General features: G+C 36.1%; 1 protein-coding gene across 2 annotated transcripts in view; it reads left to right on the forward strand.

Annotated features, from left to right (window-relative positions):
• The window catches only part of LOC115624558 (eukaryotic peptide chain release factor subunit 1), a 68,253-nt gene that overhangs the window by 40,002 nt on the left and 8,378 nt on the right, over positions 1-19,873 (forward strand). The window contains exons 3-8 of one of the 2 annotated variants that reach the window (XM_030519286.1): positions 915-1,090; positions 1,159-1,628; positions 1,688-1,843; positions 1,901-2,098; positions 15,288-15,435; positions 15,623-16,035. In XM_030519286.1, coding sequence (XP_030375146.1) covers positions 915-1,090; positions 1,159-1,628; positions 1,688-1,843; positions 1,901-2,098; positions 15,288-15,435; positions 15,623-15,702 — 1,228 coding nt within the window. In that variant the 3' untranslated portion in view covers positions 15,703-16,035. Of the gene's footprint in view, positions 1-914; positions 1,091-1,158; positions 1,629-1,687; positions 1,844-1,900; positions 2,099-15,287; positions 15,436-15,622; positions 16,036-19,873 lie in introns of those variants that run through there. The other variant, XM_030519285.1, reaches the window with a different exon arrangement.

A 19,873-nucleotide genomic window follows, 5' to 3' on the forward strand; every position in this document is an offset into this window, starting at 1 on the left:
TAAGTATGAAGTTCTCCTTTTTCATTATTTTCCGCACTTCTACAATATTTTGTGTTTTTAACTCTTCTAAAATTATTGCTTCATCGATGTTGCGAAGTTCGTTCGAATAAATTACACCTTTAGAGAAGTTTCGTGTTTTGTGCTCGCTAACTGTGACAGGGAAGTCGGTGAAAGATGTCAGTTTCAATAGTTTTTGTGCTTGCATAGTGTTTTTTGTTTTGATTAACAACGTTCCCGCTCTTGTTTTTTTACAAGTGTCAACTTCTCCGTTGCACTGGTAGTCCATCACTTTTTTAATTACAAATGGATTTACTTTTTCAAATGTTTGGTTGTCGGTTCTAGTGATTGTGATGAATTTTGGGTTATTGTTGTTGTTTTTGTTCGTCAAAAGACTATTTAAGTCTGGTGGTCGAGACATTGCTAGTGTAACAGGGCAGGAGCCCTACTGAGTTTTTGGTTTTTGTAACTGTTCTGCTGTATTTTTGTTTTTGGATTTTTTTTTTCAAATTTTGTTTTGTGCGGTTGTTTGTTTGTTTGTGAAGAATTGTTTTTGGCTTTAACTGATAAGCACACGGTTCGCTCGCGGTTGGTAGTTACACGTCTTTACTAGTTGAAGCTAAGAGTGGTACTGTACTTTTTTTAATTTCTATAATTATTCTAAACATATGTACAGAGTATTTCAAAGTCCGGATACCCGACTTTAGCTTTTTTACTTGTTGATTCATACTGACAGACAGACATGGTTAAGTTCGATACGCCTTGTCTTGCTGATCAAGAATATATATATGTACTTTGTGTGGTCTGCCATACGTCGTTCTCTCTCCTCTCATGCAAAATGGGGCTACATTTCACGCATTAATCGAGGATCCAGATCATCAGATTTATTTAAACAAAAATAATTTTGTTTGTTTTAGAAATGGAACCAGTATGATTTCATTAATAATTCCGCCTAAGGATCAAATCTCAAGGGTCAGCAAAATGTTGGCGGACGAGTTTGGTACGGCGTCAAATATAAAGTCACGTGTGAACCGCCTCTCCGTACTGGGCGCGATAACATCCGTACAACATAGGCTTAAGTTGTATACGAAAGGTGAGTATTTATGCCGACGTATTTAATTTATTTATTCTTTGAACATTTTTGAATATGTTTTTTTACAGTGCCTCCCAATGGTTTGGTTATATACTGTGGCACAATTGTTACAGAGGAAGGCAAAGAAAAGAAGGTTAACATAGACTTTGAGCCATTCAAGCCTATAAATACCTCACTATATCTTTGCGACAATAAATTTCATACTGAAGCACTAACTGCACTACTCGCTGACGATAATAAGTTCGGCTTTATTGTAATGGACGGTAACGGTGCACTCTTTGGAACGTTGCAAGGAAATACACGCGAGGTGCTTCATAAATTTACTGTAGATCTACCTAAAAAGCATGGTCGCGGTGGTCAATCAGCGCTGCGATTCGCTCGTTTACGCATGGAGAAGCGCCATAATTATGTACGCAAAGTTGCCGAAGTGGCAACCCAGCTGTTTATCACAAACGACAAGCCAAACATCGCGGGACTAATTCTTGCCGGTAGTGCGGACTTCAAAACTGAGCTCAGCCAGTCTGACATGTTTGACCCTGTAGGTTGCTGTGATTTTGTCTAAAATTTTACTCATAAATTGTTATTATTACTTTGAAGCGTTTACAATCAAAAGTAATTAAATTGGTGGACGTCTCTTATGGTGGTGAAAACGGTTTCAATCAGGCTATAGAACTTGCTGCTGAGTCTTTGCAAAACGTTAAATTCATACAAGAAAAGAAGCTCATTGGGCGTTATTTTGATGAAATATCTCAAGTAAGAAATTTAAAAATTGTGAAAAATATGACTTCAGATTTGCTTTTGTTTTGGCAGGATACAGGTAAATATTGCTTTGGCGTTGAAGACACTTTGCGTGCTTTGGAACTGGGGTCAGTTGAAACTTTGATTTGTTGGGAGAATCTAGATATACAACGCTATGTGTTGAAAAACCATGCTAATTCAACATCGACGACAGTATTGCACTTGACGCCCGAGCAAGAGAAGGATAAGTCACACTTCACGGATAAAGAGGTATTTCGCGCTCATGATTAAACCTATATACATACTACATACATAGATTTATACATATAGTATATAGGTAACTAGTAATACCCGAGACCCAAAAGTAACTCTTAAGGGAGCTGAAATGTTGACACAATGAATTCCATGTCCAGGTCGTGGTTAGAATGGAGTGCAAAATGAGCCCAACTATCAAATATCCCGTCATTCGAAAAACAAATAAACGAGTTAACTGGAAATGTGACACGCAGTTAACCACGGGAAACTGGGAAGTGGATCAGTCCACGCGGTATCACAATGGGCCAATCTTCAGGGCCTAAGTGGGTCAGGGTACTTCACCCTGGCTGCCGCATCTAACCTAACCTAACTGGAAATGTTGAATTCTATTGAAATTACGGCTACTGAATTATTAACAAGTAAAAAAGCTAAAGTCGGGTGACCCGACTTTGAAATACTCTGTACATATGTTTAAAAAATTTATAGAAATTAAAAAAAGTAAGAGAATTAAAAAAAAACAAGAGAGAACGCAAACTGCAGCAACAAGTTCGCTCTTCTTCTTCCTCTTTTTGCTGCTGCTATGGGCGCATATAACTCAGTGACGGAAGTTTACCTGGGTACAGGGTATTACACTGTCGGGCTTGCTCGACTGTAGCTTTCTATCTTGTTTTATTGTAAAATACTTGCCTCATATAATTTGTTTACCCACCTCTGGTAACGAAGATAAAATCGGACAAATTAACGAAATTATGCTCGAAAATAATCGTGTTGGCTTTAGAGAGATAGCGTGAATATAACAAGCGTTGGTCTAACCGCTTATCATTAAACGTTGTTTTCGTGCTTCCTCGACTCCGGATTGATACTCCCGTGAGCCGCGCATTGGATAACTGGGTAGACAGTACTCGCTAGATCCTACCTGCTTCTGTGGCAATTACATTATTATTGCGCGTTGCGATGATTATATTGTTTTCTAACAAGATAGACTGTTCTTAGATTCGGTACTCGCTGATAGCTCAATTCGAAAGAAAGTTATAGCCATACATGTAATTTCTGCCGACACCCTTTGTTATTACTGCTAGTTAGTTGCAGTTATATACCCTTTACGTGAGTTCGAGGAGGTATAACCGAATACAAATTCGTTTTTAATACCTCAGTAAAATTGATATTAGGGCAACTTGTTTTCATAAGTTTATTAGAAATTCTTGCATGTTAGATTTTTACTTTTATTATAGCCTTTTACCCTTTGGGTACGGCTATACTAGTTTTGTGCGAATGTATGTATGACACAGAAGGTGGCGTGGCAGACCCCACAAAGTATATATATTACTGATCAGGGTGACAAGCCGAGTCGATATAGCCATGTCCGTCTGTCTGTATGAGCGCAAGGATATCAGGACGTACAAGAGCTAGAATAACCAAACTTGGTATCGAGATTCCCCTAAGTCTTAGGCAAGTTCGGGAACTCCAACTTTAGGTTCCTTACTTGTTTTTATATACGAGCCCCGACCACTATTAATTCGTACGTCATGCTTTTTTAGCCATATGCAATGTTTAACAGACGATATTTTCAATACTAATGTATATAACACATGCAATTATATTTTTTTCTGAAAGACAATTTTATTCTCTTAACTTTAGAAGAAAAAAATGTTGCAACTATAACATTAATTTAGTTAAATGCTTTGAGTAACTGATGAGAAAAGTGTGACCACTATTAATTCGTACGCTACGTAACATATTTATTATTTAATTAAAAATACAAATATTTTTGAATATTAATATTGGGTAACATGGCCTTTGGCCTCTGCAACACATCGCTGATAGCTCAATTCGAAAGGAAGTTATAGCCATACATGTAATTTCTGCCGACACCCTTTGTTATTACTGCTAGTTAGTTGCAGTTATATACCCTTTACGTGAGTTCGAGGAGGTATAACCGAATACAAATTCGTTTTTAATACCTCAGTAAAATTGATATTTGGGCAACTTGTTTTCATAAGTTTATTAGAAATTCTTGCATGTTAGATTTTTACTTTTATTATAGCCTTTTACCCTTTGGGTACGGCTATACTAGTTTTGTGCGAATGTATGTATGACACAGAAGGTGGCGTGGCAGACCCCACAAAGTATATATATTACTGATCAGGCTGACAAGCCGAGTCGATATAGCCATGTCCGTCTGTTCGTATGAGCGCAAGGATATCAGGACGTACAAGAGCTAGAATAACCAAACTTGGTATCGAGATTCCCCTAAGTCTTAGGCAGGTCAAGTTTATTTTCGTGTTTTTTCCATAACTTCCGGATTTCTTGGAATTTTAAAATCAATTTCGGCAGTTATATCCTTTTAGTGCTTATGTGTCCGTGTGCCAAGTTTCATTATGATAGACAGATTTAGCAGGAAGTAAAAGCCATAAATATACAGTTGTGCTCAAAATAATAGTAGTGATATTTTTCTCTACGTTCTACCGTTCGTATTTTTGTGTTTCCTTTCATTTTTAATCCATTCTTTCTACCTATTTGATCTACAACAAGAGCACAATAAAATGTCGCGTTACTTTAGCTTTTTGCGCACTTGTTGTTGTTATTTGCATTTTCCACAGCTTGTCCCTATTCTACGCGCTCAAAATAATAGTAGTGCTTGCACAAACATTCCAAAAATATTAAGTGTCGCTCCTTAAGCTCACGAAAATTTGCAAATAGTAAGTTCTATTATTTTGTAATAGTTTTCAATAGTTTCCAATACACATTTCAAAAATGGATATCTAAGGGAAAAACTTACAATGAAGTTCAAAATATAGGAGGTTGTTCTCCTACAACGGTGTGTAATGCTATAAAATTCATCCCAGGCCCTGAAACACGTGGAGGACATCGCGCTATGTCAGATAAATTGGCGAGCCGTGTAGTGAGATACTTTAGGCAGAACCCATTTGCGAGCTATACCGATATAAGAGATGAATTAAATCCATATTAGTACACTAATAATACGGAGATGCCTACTGCAAAATAATTTGGCTCAGAGTCCAAGGAAAGTGCCCCTTTTCACAAAAAAACATCTGGACAAGCGAATTAAATTTGCCCAAGACCACATTGATTGGCCAGTGCAGTAATGGAGAAACATTTTATTGTCAGATGAATCAAAAATCGCGCTTTATGGTGGAACTGGGTCTCGTCAGTATGTTAGGCGACCACCAAATACTGAATGGCACCCTCGATTCACAACGAAAACCGAAAAAAACACGGAGGAGCTCGTATTATGATCTGAGCCAGTTTTTCATATTACGGCGCGTTGCCTTACATATATTGGATCCGGAATGTCATGGATCGCCACCTTTATGTGCATATAATGCAGAATATTATGCTGCCATATGCCACTAATTTGGGTATTCTAGCAGGATAATGATCCGTTGCCAATAATGTTGCCAAACAATGGTTTCAAACTAACAGGATCAATGTACTAGAATGGCCGGCACAGTCTCCAGATCTCAAGAATTTGTTGTTATTTCTTTATGATTTACTTGTTAATATACTACAAGGTGCAATTCGAAAGTTCCAGGACTTTTTGAAGCTAGCGCCCCCTGGTGGCGCTATCTATATGTCGACTGGTGCGTTAGAATCTGCTATCTTTATCGATTGTCCAGTGAGAATATTATGACATTTCATCGATTGGAAGTGAAGTTATTGCGTTTTAAGTGTCAGTATGTTTGTGTTATCGGTCGGAAAATGAGCTTCGAAAAAAAGAGCCAACATTAAATTTTGTTTTAAAATTGATAAAACTTTTACCGAAATTGATGAAACAAGTTTATGGCGATGATTGCCTATCCCGTAGCAGAGTGCACGAGTGGTTTCAACGTTTTCAAAGTGGTCGTGAGGACATAAATGACGATCAACATGTGGGCCAAACAAAATTCGTGATCACCAAAAATGCCATCAAAACAGTGCGTGAATTCATCAAAAATCAGCCGAAATCATCATTGAAATTGATGGAAATGGAATTGAACATCTCCAAAACATCGATTTATCGGATTTTGACCGAACATTTGGGCTTACGAAAGGTGTGTGCACGGTTTGTTCCGCACAAATTGACTGACGACCAAAAATTGCTCAAAAATCAACCGATTGTGACCGATTATTTGATCAAAAATCACATTTTAACCATTAACCACTCGCCGTATTCACCTGATATGGCACCGTGCGACTTCTACCTTTTCGGAAAACTACATTTGGCCATGAAAGGAAACCGCTATGCTGACGTTGATGCCATCCAACAGGCGGCGACCGCCATCCTCAACGCTATACCGACAAATGACCTAAAAAAGTCGTTCGATCACCTTCTTGAACGTGCAAAACGTTGTATTCAGGCGGAAGGAGACTATTTTGAAGGCGACCAATAAATTTTTCAAAAAAAAAAATAGTTTTCGTTTTTTAATAAAAGTCCTGGAACTTTTGAATTGCACCTTGTATACTTAATAATACAAATTATTTTAAGTTCATTAAAACACCATTTCACTACTATTATTTTGATCACAGCTGTAAGTGCTGCCCAAGCGCTGCCCGCAGCAGTTCTTTAGTTGGTGCTTTAGTTGACTGCAAACATGCTCACACAGACACGAATAAACACGCATAGACATGCATACACTCACATAGTCGCAATTGTTTTGTATATGTGCAATTATACACCCTTTACGTGAGTTCGAATACCGAGAAACGTAAAATCGATGAAATTTTTTTTAAAATTCTTAATTTTTTTTTTGCTATAATTTTTGTAAACATATGTACAGAGTATTTCAAAGTCGGCACACTCGACTTTAGCTTTTTTACTTGTTTTTTTAATATTTCCGTTTTTCTCAAAATTTATTACAATTTCTTGAACTGACGACTTAGCCAGATTGAATTGTTTGGCTATTTCACCAAAAGTATTCCCAGATTTATAATATTCGATGACTAAACATCGTATATTCTGTGCATATTGTCTTACCACGTGCCATCGTTGCAAGACTTTGATTAACTTTAAGTCCAAATTTTGTACATTCTGCATTGTATTATCATTTCTAGATTCTGACTAGATAGTGATTAGGTAGCACTCTATGCTGTTGTTTGATGATTTAAATCCGAACTAATCACAGGCCACTGCATTAAGGGGATATTTCTTGTCTCGAAAAACGTCATGCTATAGCACGTTTCACGAAACGTGTATTGGAGCGTTATTCCGCTGAAATTTCCAATTCTCCTCATGGAAATCTTTTGAATATGGTATAGTTCGCTGCCCAGGAGATCCGTATATATTTGCGCATGCAAACGACATGGAAACAGCTCTTTCCGGTGGTTTTGAGCATATTTTTGCGGAAATTTTAAAAAGTTTGAGACGGTATTCCGTAGCTTGATTATTGCTTTAGTAAAAACACCGACTTTAATGTTACAATCAGCCATAGTATATATAGTCTTGATCAACATGTCAAGGGGAGTCGATCTATGTCTGTCTGTCCGTCCGTATAAACATCTGGATCTCAGATACTATCAGGGGTGCCACAGAAATCTCTTCCGCCCAAGTTTCGCCTCAAAACCAATTGTCGGTGCAACAGAAAGAGAGAGGTTTCTAATCTCGTTTGTTTTTAGAGCTTTTATTAAAAACACTACCAAAGATATTTTTCCTAATGAAAATAATCATTGAAATATAAACCCTTTAGTTTTTTGGTACAATCTGCATCAAAAATATTTTGCATATCCTATGTAAATATTATTAAATTAGGAAATTACTAAATGTATACTTAAAACCCTGTTGTTGAAATCGGTCGTGTTTATTTTGAGCTCTGTTATTGTTTTTTAAATATTATCTGAACTTTATCAAGTTTACACATTGTGACTGTTTGCCAGCGAATGCTTTGCATAATCGATTGTCTCTAGTAAACGCTAAACCTCCAATTGCAGTGAACAAGTGACTTTTTGTTGTTGCTTACCATCAGTGCATTCACATTTCGGTGCTCTTTTATACGAACAACAAAAACAAACTTTTTTCCTTACCGACTGTGCTCTTATCCTTGATCAATAAATTCAACTTTTAGAGGTGACGTGTTGAAATTCTAAAATTGAAAACATACCTGTTCCCGAATTTTGTGAATAAAATCTTCGTTTTAAATCAATTTAAAACATTGTTGCTAATTTCTTTGAGTGCGTGTGTTTATTCCATTTATAGAGCGTTTCAATGAACATTTTTTAAAGCATACGTTTAGGCTCTAATTAAATCTCACCAATATGTTTTCCTGCTGTTTTAAGTCCTGTGAGTTTGGCCATAAGCTTGGTTCAATGGACCCTACAGTGCAGTGCTGGTTGTATGACGTCGTTAGTCACGCGAAATGTGCCGGGTTAGTTGACAGGGTAACTGACTACTTAGCCAAAAACAATGACTTAATCTGGTTTTGTAAAAAATGTTGTAGTATTGCTACCGAAATGCGTCAGTTTATAAAGCAGACGCTTAAAACTTCGTGCCGAGTTTAAAGTTTTCCACGAAAAATATGTATCGCTGGAAACGACGTTTCTTGGTCATAAGCTACTGTCCGAGTCCCCAAAAAGGAAGAAACGAAACTTAACTATATCTCAGCCTAACAAACTTGCAATCCCGGATAACAACACAAATTGTGTTTCACCTTCTACACCGGCTAACTCTAACCCTATCCTTGAAACATTTGCTACATCTGCTGCGTCTTCTCTTGGAGAGAGCGCTTCATCTTCGCGATCTCTTGCTGTTTCTATGACCAGCGAGGAGGTTGTTCTGAGTGCTTCTTTAGCCACGTCAATTGCCAATGCTATTACCGACGTGACTGCTGCTGTTGACGCCAATGGATCCATCGCGGATATTCCTGTTATCGCTGCCTGTTCTGCGGCGGTTCCCATCGCTGCTGCTCCAACACGCCCGACTTATTCTTCTGCTCTTCACGATCCTGGTACTACTCGTGCCTTAGTTGGTGTCCCGCCACGCCAGTCGATTTTTGTATCCCGGCTAAAGCATGATTTTTCAGAGGATGCCATCAAACTGTACATTTGCCAAAACGTTCCTTCTTGCCTAGCTGGTGACGTTTTGGTTTCGAAATTCATGTTTAAGTATAAGCGTAACATTTCTTCTTTCAAAATTTGTGTTCCTGATAACATATTTAAAATAATCGTTGACCTTGCTTTTTGGCCAAAGCATGTAGTTGCTCACAAATTCACCCAAAAACGCAATAATGCAAATACCAACTCTTCTTCCACAACTCCACCTCCTGCAAAAAATTAAATCGTTCCTCTTCCCTGATATTTCATTATCAGAATGTGCGGGGAATGCTCACTAAACATCAAAAGCTTTACTCAAACAATACATCATTCGTAGCAACTGTTATCATATTTACTAAAACGTGGCTTAAACCTAAAGTGTCAAATTCAGAAATATTTATTCAAAAATATTCTATTTTCAGACAGGACCGTATACACCGCAAAGGGGGTGGTGTTCTTATCGCTGTATACTCTTTTTTTTCGTCTGAAATAGTCTCTTTTGAAAATCCGTTCTCAATAGAGTTTATATGCGTAAAGCTTGTATTTGTTCTTACATTCCACCAGCATCCGATAATGAAACTTACTTACAGAACAGTGAAGAAGTTCTGCAATACAATGCATATGCAGTATGCTTAGAGATAGAGACTATATGATAGTTTTTGGTTTTTGGTCAGTATTATATGATGCAAATTTCCTTCTTCTGCTTGTCAATTTTTAGATGGTATGCTTGATGTACCTCTTTATACCCTGTACCCAAAGGGTAAAATGGTATATTAGTTTTGTGCGAGTGTACATGGAACACACAGAAGGAGGTGTGGCAGACCCCACAAAGTATATATATTCTTGATCAGGATGCCAAGCTGAGTCGATATAGCCATGTCCGTCTGTCTGTATAAACGCAAGGATCTCAGAAAGTATAAGAGCTAGAATAACCAAACTTGGTATCTAGATTCTCCTGAGCCCGAGAAAGGACAAGTTTGTTCATTTTTTCTGATCCACCCCCCACTCCCCCCTATTCGCGATTTTCTATAACTCCCGTAATTCTGGGAATTTGGTAGTCACATTAAGTTAGTGATTATATATCCGTATACTAAGTTTCATTGTGATAGGTTGATTAGAAAGAAAGTAATAGCCATATAACCAGGCCCAATGCACACATACATACATATGTACAAGTACACAAACACGCATAGACACGATTCGTAAATGATGTGTCAAATATGGTTTTAAACAGAACACTGACGTCATCCCTTCCCGAAGATGTTCACCATCCAACCTTAGAGTTGGTTGTTAATATTGAAATGTACTCCGCCGTGCCTCGTATCAAAACACGCGCGTGCTTTAAAAAAGCTAATTTTATGAAATTGAATTATATTTTAGCCCAGTTATATTGGCCTCATTTATATGCGTGTAACGATATGGACGTAGCCATTAATATAGTTTATGGTGCTCTTAACTTTGCGCTTGACGCTTGCGTTCCTATTTGTACTCTACTGCCTTCGCGTGGTGTGCCTTGATTCACTAAAGAGCTTTCCAATTTACAAAATTTTAAGTCCAGGTTATATATGCGTTTTAAAAACCCTGGGTCCATTTCCGATTCTTATAAATTCAGCGTAACTCGTACACAATTTTTAATATTAAACAATCAATGTTAACACGATGCAGACTTAATTTTAGTCAAGACCCAAAACAATTTTATAGTTTTGTTAACTCTAAAAGAAATGCGACTGTGTTTCCATCAATGTTGTCTTTTAAAGGACTTTCTGCTAACACAGATGCTGGTATTGCTGACCATTTTTCCACTTTTTTCCAAGATACTTACACAACAAATTGTTTCTGGTCTTCCAACATCTACTTTTACACCAATATTCCTGAGGCTAACTGCATATTCATGCCTGTTGTTGATTAACTTTCCATTTTGTCAAAACTTCAAACACTTAAGTTCTGCACCCGGTCCGGATGGTATACCAAGGTGCGTTTTGAATTTCTGTACTGTTGCCCTAATTAAACCACTTTTCAAGCTTTTTTCCTTGTCACTTGACAGTTGCTGCTTTCCCTATATCTGGAAAGGATCTTAGATTTGCCCTCTCTTCAAAAAAGGATCTAAATCTGATATTGAAAATTACAAAGGAATTGCTAAACTTTCAGTTATCCCTAAGCTTCTGGAAAAACTGATTCTTTTGATTCTGCCAATGAGCTATTGACCCACAATTTGGGGCGTTTGGGATTTCCCAAAAATCTTATTGTATGGATATCTAGTTATTTGTTTGGCAGAACACAGCGTGTAATTTTTAACGGCGTACCATCAAAAGTATCAAAGTAACTTCGGGGGTTCCACAGAGGTACGTCCTCTACTGTTTACTCTTTTTATAAATGATCTTCCATCATCCTTAACTCACTCTCGTGTCCTAATGTATGCCGATGACGTAAAACTTTGCCTTTTTTATAATGATGTTCAGTTTTATAATAATTTACAGTTTGATCTCGATGCCCTCGAATTGTGGTGTTCTCGGAATCTGTTGAACATAAATTTTGTTAAATGTAAGCTAATGACGTTCCACCGATGCAAGCCTTACTTCGTTTCATATTATTTAAATAACATTCCTTTATAACGGATTTACACTGTTAGCGACTTATGTGTACTGTTTGATGCTAAACTTTGTTTTGACGATCACATCTCCACCATTGTAAATAAAGCAAAGGGCCCTCTAGGCTTTATTAAACGTTGGGCGATGGGCCAGCAATATGCAATTCATAAAGATCGCATTGAATCTGTTCAAAAGCAATTTCTTTTGTTTGCCTTACGTGGTCTGGTAGTAGAACTGACCCTTTACCACCATATTTTCACAGGCTACAATTGTTAGGTCTTCCATCACTTGCGAATCGCCGGATCTTATTAGCTGTTGTTTTCATACATAAATTAATTTCTGGCAAAATCGAGTCTTCGGTGCTTGTCAGCCAAATTAACTTTACGGTTCCTCAAAGACCTACAAGATTTGTTGCTCCCTTAAGCCTTAATCGCTGTACCACGAACTACGCTTTGTACAGTTCGTTTCGGGTCTATGTAGCAACTATAATCAATTGAGCCATCTCTTTGGCCATGAGAGCTCTGTTAGTTCGATTAAATCATGCATAATTAATTTCTTAAGGTCTGAATAATATTTTGGTTGCTCTTTAATATCTTTACTTTTTTTGTGTTTAAATTATTGTAATTCTATTTATTTAAAATTTTTTTTTGTTTCTATTGTTTTTTTTTTAATATCTGAATGCATATCCCGAATGTTTTTATGTTATGTTGGTTGCTTATGATATTGACAGATATTTGTCAGAAATAAATAAAAATAAATAACACCAGCATTCATACACAGCATCCAAAAGAACCGTACATTAGAGATTACCTATTGACCCAAATAGAACATTACATTTTTCGAACATCACATTTTGCTGAGTTAAGTCTAGAGTTGTGAGTCAAACAACAGTTAAAAACAAGTAAAAAAGGTAAAGTCGGGTGTCCCGACTTTGAAATACTCTGTACATATGTTTACAATAATTATAGAAAATAAAAAAATTAAGAAAATTGAACAAAAAAAAATTGGATCGATTTTACCTTTCTCGGTATTCGTACTCACGTAAAGGGTGTATAATTGCACATTTACATAGCAATTGCGTCTGTGTGAGTGTATGTATGCCTATGCGCATCAATTCGTGCCTGTGTAAACATGTGTGCAGTCAACCAAAGCACCAGCATCAACAACAGCCGCGGGCAGCGCTTGAGCAGCGCTGCAGCAGTAAATATATTTATGGCTATAACTTCTTGTTAAATCGGTCTATCATAGTGAAACTTGGCACACGGACACATAATAACCAACTGGGGTATTTTCAAAATTTTAGTTCGAAATTCCATGAATTACGGGAGTTAGAGAAAATCGCGATTTGCATGGGAGAGGGGGGAGGGAGGGAAATTCCAAAATATACATTTTCTGCGTATTCATGATTATACGAATGGAAATCGGGAAAACCCCCATAGGGGGAAGTGGAGGGAAAAATCAAAAAAATAAAACAAACTCGTATAGAATACACACATAAGGCATCTTTGTGGAAAATTTGGTGTCTCTATATCTTATAGTCTCTGAGATCCAGGTGTTCATACGGACGGACAGACGGACAGACAGACAGGGCTAGATCGACTCGTCTTGTCACGCTGATCAAGAATATATATACTTTGTGGGGTCTGCCACGCCACCTTCTGCCTGTTACATTTTTCAGCTCCGGCAAACCTAATATAAGGTGCGCGAAATAATTAACTGGGACACTACGTTTTAGAGTATAACAACTAAACCGTTCAATTTATTTTCATGAAACAAATTACTGCTTAAACTTAATAAAATTATGAATAGACTTCAACTAAAATAAAACAAATAAAACTTAAGAAAATATATTTAAAAAATTAAACAAAATATTTTCAAACGAAATAATTAACTGGGACAATTTCATTATTTGTATCTTATAACTGAAAATGAGTAAAACAAAGAATTTTAAACTATGAATATATTCCAAATGGAACACCCGTTGTTGTTTAACACCTTAATTATTCGCCCTGGCATTGAACTGACCAAGTTTTGGAGCATTTGAATGTCAAATTTTTCCCATTCCCTAATTATGGCTTCTTTTAACTCTTTTAGAGTTCCAAACTGCCTTCCGTTGGCATAAACCCGTTGAGATAAAGATTCCCCAAAGATTTTCTATTGGATTTAAGTTCGGGCTGCGTGCTGGCCATTCTAAAACGGGAATTTGTGAGTCTCTAAGAAAGCTCTGGTGAGATGTGCAGTATGAATTGGTGCATTATCCTGCTGAAAAATCCAGGAATCACCGAAATAAGTTTCTTCAAATTGCACTAAAACACTCTCCAACAGCTGTACATAATTTTGTGCATTCATTTTATGCGTTATAAAACATGCAGTGCCAATATTTTTCCACGTTCTTTATTGCTTAAACGGGCGAAACTCGACATTTCTTAACAAAAAAAATCAGTTTGGAATTGCTACAAATAATAATTTTAGTTGAAACTTACTTATTTTTAATTAATATAATAGATTAAACAGAATTCTGTATAAAAAGTTTAAATTTTACGTCATGAACTATTTGCAAATGAAAGCAAACTAATCTGTCCCAGTTAATTATTTCGTTCACAAGCGTCAACATTTGGAAAATTCTTTGCTTACAGCTCAAGCATACTACAACCAAAATATAGGAGGAAGAGGGAAAAAAAAGAATTGCATTTTTTGGACAATATAATGTGCCAAGTCTTTGTCCCAGTTAATTATTTCGCGCACCTTACTTCTGTATATTTCATGTACAGAGTATAATAAAATATATAATTGACGCAATTCTTGTTTCAAATAAGTACCAAATAACTGTGTATTAATTAAACAAACTTGGCGAAAATTGGGTTTCGTCTGGTCATAAATTCCCATTTAAATTTACAATGCGAACCAGGGAAACAAAATGTAAGTACATGCTTGTACTTTCTGAATTCAATTTAGTTTCTTACAAGGGAAAACATAGATCAACTTGACACAATTTTAATCCAACTCCTTGATGTTAAAAAAAATGTTACAAAAAAATTAAATTTTTAATAAGCAATATAATTCTTAAATGGGATCAGATGCGCTTCTCAAACATTGACGTTGTAAATTTTCAACAATTAGTTGGCGTTTCTGCAAATTAGCGTGGGCTAATTTATTAAAATATTAAAATATTAATTTAACTGTGTTAGGTGCGTTACAGAATCTAAACACAATTAGTCAGTCAAATGTACCCGTCGACAGTCCGCTGTTGCTAACGCTGAGCGTCGACAGTCAGTCTTTTAATTCCTTTCTTGTTTTGTATTCTGAAAGTGGACAAGCTGAGTTTGAAGTTAAGCAGATGAAACTTGTAGATTTTTCACCCAAACGTTGGACGTGTTTTCCCCTTTAGAATTCGAAATTTCCAAAATTGCTGCTTGGTGCTCACTTACACTGTGAAAAGAAACTTGTACGTACATTTCATCTTCCTAAGTCTTGCCGTCAATCAGTCAATCAGGATAAACTGTTTTATATGTATAGAGATTTTACATTAAATTGTTCATTAGGGCTAGGATTTCCTTATCCTTTCCGTTAATTAATATGTAGCTTTCTTCTAGAGTGGTGTCGAAATGGAGTTGATTGAGTCGCAGCCGCTCTTGGAATGGCTGGCGAATAACTACAAGATGTTTGGTGCTACTCTTGAAATTATTACCGACAAGTCTCAAGAAGGCAGTCAGTTTGTTCGAGGATTCGGTGGAATAGGCGGTAAGTGAAAAACATATTATAACAAAATTAGTTATACTATATTATATACAGTATCATTTAAACAAAAATGAATTAACTCTCACTTTTCTCCTGTTTTCATTCCTTCTCCATGCTGCTTTTAATAATATCATGGCTAACTTGATGATGCTATTTGCTCTTCCTGTGTACCCTATTGTGTTATGTATAGGCATTTTACGCTATAAAGTAGATTTTCAATCGTTACAAGCCGACGAGCCATTGGAAGACGTCGATCTTGATGACTACTAAATCTACATGTTTTTTATGATAAACTGCATCGTTTTATAATATTATAATGCTTGTAACGCACAGAAATGTCGGCATTCACGTTTCTTTTTAATATGTTGTAAAATTTTGTTCACGGATTTTGTAGAATCGTTCAAAATTAGTTCAATGGAACTACTGACACAACTAATTGGACCAACTAATGGCCGGGTTCCTCTGATATTTATCGATTTAATTATAATTGAAATGTTTTTATTTTGCTCCTAAAATGTCAGTAGCTTATCATAAAAAACGAGTTCATTACTTTTGAAACTATTCTCCATGAAGATCAATAAATTTTGTAATCGCTTCAACCAATTTTTTTTTTGTATACATAATACACCATCGACAAACCCTATACTGGTATAGTGCTGATTTATGGAGTACACAAAAAAAGGTTTGGAAGTCCCCCTAAATTATATTCTTGATCAGTATGACAATTCGATATAGCCATGTCCGTCTCTCTGTATGAACGCAAGGATATCAGAAAGTGTAAGAGCTAGAATAAACAAACTTGGATGGACTCTAATGCACCCTTCGATCTCCCGCTTTAGTGCTTTTCCACACGCACACCGACATACACACTCATACAGGGATGCCACAGAAAACTTCCAAAAAATACGCCGGTGCCACAGAACTTCGAAAGATTTCATTTTTTTTGTAACTTCCCCTCCAAGCCAGCTGTCAGCAACAGCTGACTGTCGACGCTCACATTTGACTGACTAGTTTTGTAAAAATCCTGTAACGCACTCAGCTGTCTGCAACAGCTGACTGTCGACGCTCACATTTGACTGACTAATTTTGTAAAAATCCTGTAACGCACTCAGCTGTCTGCAACAGCTGTCTGTCGACGAGTATATTTGACTGACTAATTTTGTTTAAATACTGTAACGTACTATGTTAAATTAAAAAAATATTCCATTTGCATTAATATTAGCCCGCGAGCATTTGCGGAAACGCCAATTGTTGAAAAAATACAACTCAAATGTTTAAGAAGCGCATCTGATCCCACAAAAGAATGCTGCTTATTAAAAATTAAATTTATTTTACATTTTTTATAACATAATTTCGATTTTTCGGATTAGATGCGATTCTTAAACATTTGTGATGTATTTGTACAACAATTAATTGGCGTTTCCGCAAATGCTCGTGGGCTAATATTAATGCTAATGGTATATGTTTATTATTTATCATAGTGCGTTACAGAATTTAAGTGCAATTAGTCAGTCAAATGTAGGCATCGACAGTCAGCTGTGTCTCACAGCCGGCTTGGAGACGTATTTTTTGGGACTTTCAAAAACAACTGTAGCCGAAACCACCGGACGACTAAAATTGAGGGTATTTTTCGACTCTCATAATAACTACAGTTGAAATCAGATCTATAGTTTAGGTGATATGCACTCAAAGTTAACCCTTTTTTAGTTGGCAACGATATACTATATTTTATACAAATAATGATCCTTTTACGTTTAATATTAGCTAAATAATCTGAGGAATTATTGTGCAAATATAGAAAGGAATGCTAGAGTTGAGCGGGCTCAATTATTAAAATAATAATAATAATTAAAATATTAATTTCAAATAAATTAAGTTGTAAATAAATAAAAAATATTCAATACATACATAAATAGAGACATATGTGTGCAGCACATAATTAAGTCAACAAACAACAACAACAGCTGTGGGTACAACCTGGTTCAGATATTACATTTATGGTTATGGTTTGGAATTGGTCAAATATTCAATTTCACATACAAAAAATGAAATTCTGCGAAGAACGAGTTTTGAAAACAGCTTTTAAATCATGTACGATAAGTACTACTCTCCCCGCTCGATAATACTGTCCACATTTCAAAAGCTACAGTGGCTCACAGCTTATTTTATACAGTACTAGCAGGTCTCGCCCGTCTTTGCTGGGCTAAGTAAAATGTGCTTAAAATTATAAGTTTAATTACTATATGATATTCTTCTTTCGAACGCTCTCTAAAGTTTTTTAAAGAGTTCATTTTCCAAATAGCAAATATAGTACAATAAGTACTATGTATGGTTATACGTACATACATACATATGTACATATCTTCGTTACGCACCGGGCGGAATGCCAGTCCTGACTTAACTGTGTGCTTCCTCAGCACGTTGTACGCACGGTCGAGTTATCCCCGAAAAGTCCGACGCGGGACATTTAATTTTGATTTATAAATAGGAACGTCCCGCCAAAATTGGAGCGTTCGGCAACGCTGATATGTACATACATTTAAATTTTTCATGCAGGCGTTATCCGCTTATATACATACATACTTATATAAGTATGTATTAAATTTTTTAATTCAACACTCATTTGTGTCTTCAATTCCAAAATGATTGTTGTGAATATAAAAGGTGTGTTTCTGCTTTTGTAAATCGCATGAATACACTCACAAAATAGGCTTAACGGTAAATGACTCTTAGATTTGTTCAGAATACATTTGTAGCGTTGTTAGCTAACACTAAAACGGTAAGTCGCTGTAAATATGCGATCAGCTGAGATGCTAGAGATGGGCATGTGTCGGATGTTCTATGTGTTAGAGCATCAAAACTATCGATAGTTGAATCCGTCGATACAATCAATACTTCCATCGAAGTTTGAATGCAATTAACAGACAATTTAAATAATAACATCTTATAATTTATTGAGATCAATTAGAACAAATCATATACAAACATACATATGTACATCTGCCCGCAACGTGAAGAAGAATATGCGTAGGTCCGCTTTCGGCTTCTGCTTTACTATCGCTTACGTAGTCGTTGCCTAGTGACGGTAACTGTAAACTTTTGACATTTTGCCTTTGAAATTAACAGGCGTAAATGATCAAAACGAAAGAAAAAGCGCGAGCCAATGACTTGCAGTTGTTGTTGTTTTTCGTTTTAAACATTTGATTTAAAACCATAGAACATTATTTATTACAATCAAACAAAAGTGCTTGGTTGTCCATTGTTTACATACATACATACGAATGTACATGCTATATATGTACGTACACAGGCATACATATGCATGCATATGCACACATATACACGAACTGTTGCTTGTTCTGTGTGTGAGTGTGTGTATATGATGTCCCCAACTATTTGATATTTTCGTTCTTTGTTCTTTGTTGCTGCATAAAGTTACTAATGAAAACCCTAATGCCAAATGTACTAAACAAAGAAAAAATTACTTTTAAAAATGTTAAATAATTTTTAATTAATTAACATTTCTTGCTCTGTCAGTGCAAGACGAATGAACATACATAGATTTGTACATGTACATAGATGTGTACATATGTATGTGTGTACATTCACACATTAGTGTCTCACAGTTTGCTTTGGCTATTTCAATCGTTTGCACGCAACTACACGAACAGCTGCTTGTATGTGTGTGTGTGTATGTATACTTAGTTGTACATACATATGTATGTGTGTACATATGCATGCATGTTTCTCTTTACATTTTCATACATATACCCGAACTGTTGCTTGTTCTGTGTGTGAGTGTGTGTATATGATCTCCCCAACTATTTGATATTTGCGTTCTTTGTAATTTGTTGTTCCTGCATAAAGTTACTAATGAAAGCCGTAATGCCAAATGTACTAAACAAAGAACAAATTACTTTTAAAAATGTTAAATAATTTTTAATTAATTAACATTTCTTGCTCTGTCAGTGCAAGACGAATGAACATACATACATACATAGATGTGTACATGTACAGGGTGCGCCATCTATTTTTCGGTATGTAAATATTGAATAACTTTGTCATTAGTGAACAGTTGAAGAAATTGTACAGAACCAAATTAAATTAAAATATCTCATACTTGAAAATCGGTTGTTTATTTTCAAAGATATTCAATGTTTACATACCGACATGAAAGATGGCGCACCCTGTACATAGATGTGTGCATATGTATGTGTGTACATTCATACATTAGTGTCTCACATTTTGCTTTGGCTATTTGAATCGTTTGCACGCAACTACACGAACAGCTGTTGTATGTGTGTGTGTGTGTGTTTGTATGTATACTTAGTTATGCCCAACTGTTTGATATTTTGTATTGTTTGTTCTGCCTTCATTTGTAGAATGCATATTTTGAAAATCCTTGAAGGCAAAGTTGTAGATTTAGTTACGTAGATTACAG

The sequence above is a fragment of the Scaptodrosophila lebanonensis genome, unplaced genomic scaffold (genome assembly GCF_003285725.1).
Source record: "Scaptodrosophila lebanonensis strain 11010-0011.00,11010-0021.00 unplaced genomic scaffold, SlebRS2 tig00000061-arrow-pilon, whole genome shotgun sequence".
Lineage (NCBI taxonomy): Eukaryota > Metazoa > Arthropoda > Insecta > Diptera > Drosophilidae > Scaptodrosophila > Scaptodrosophila lebanonensis.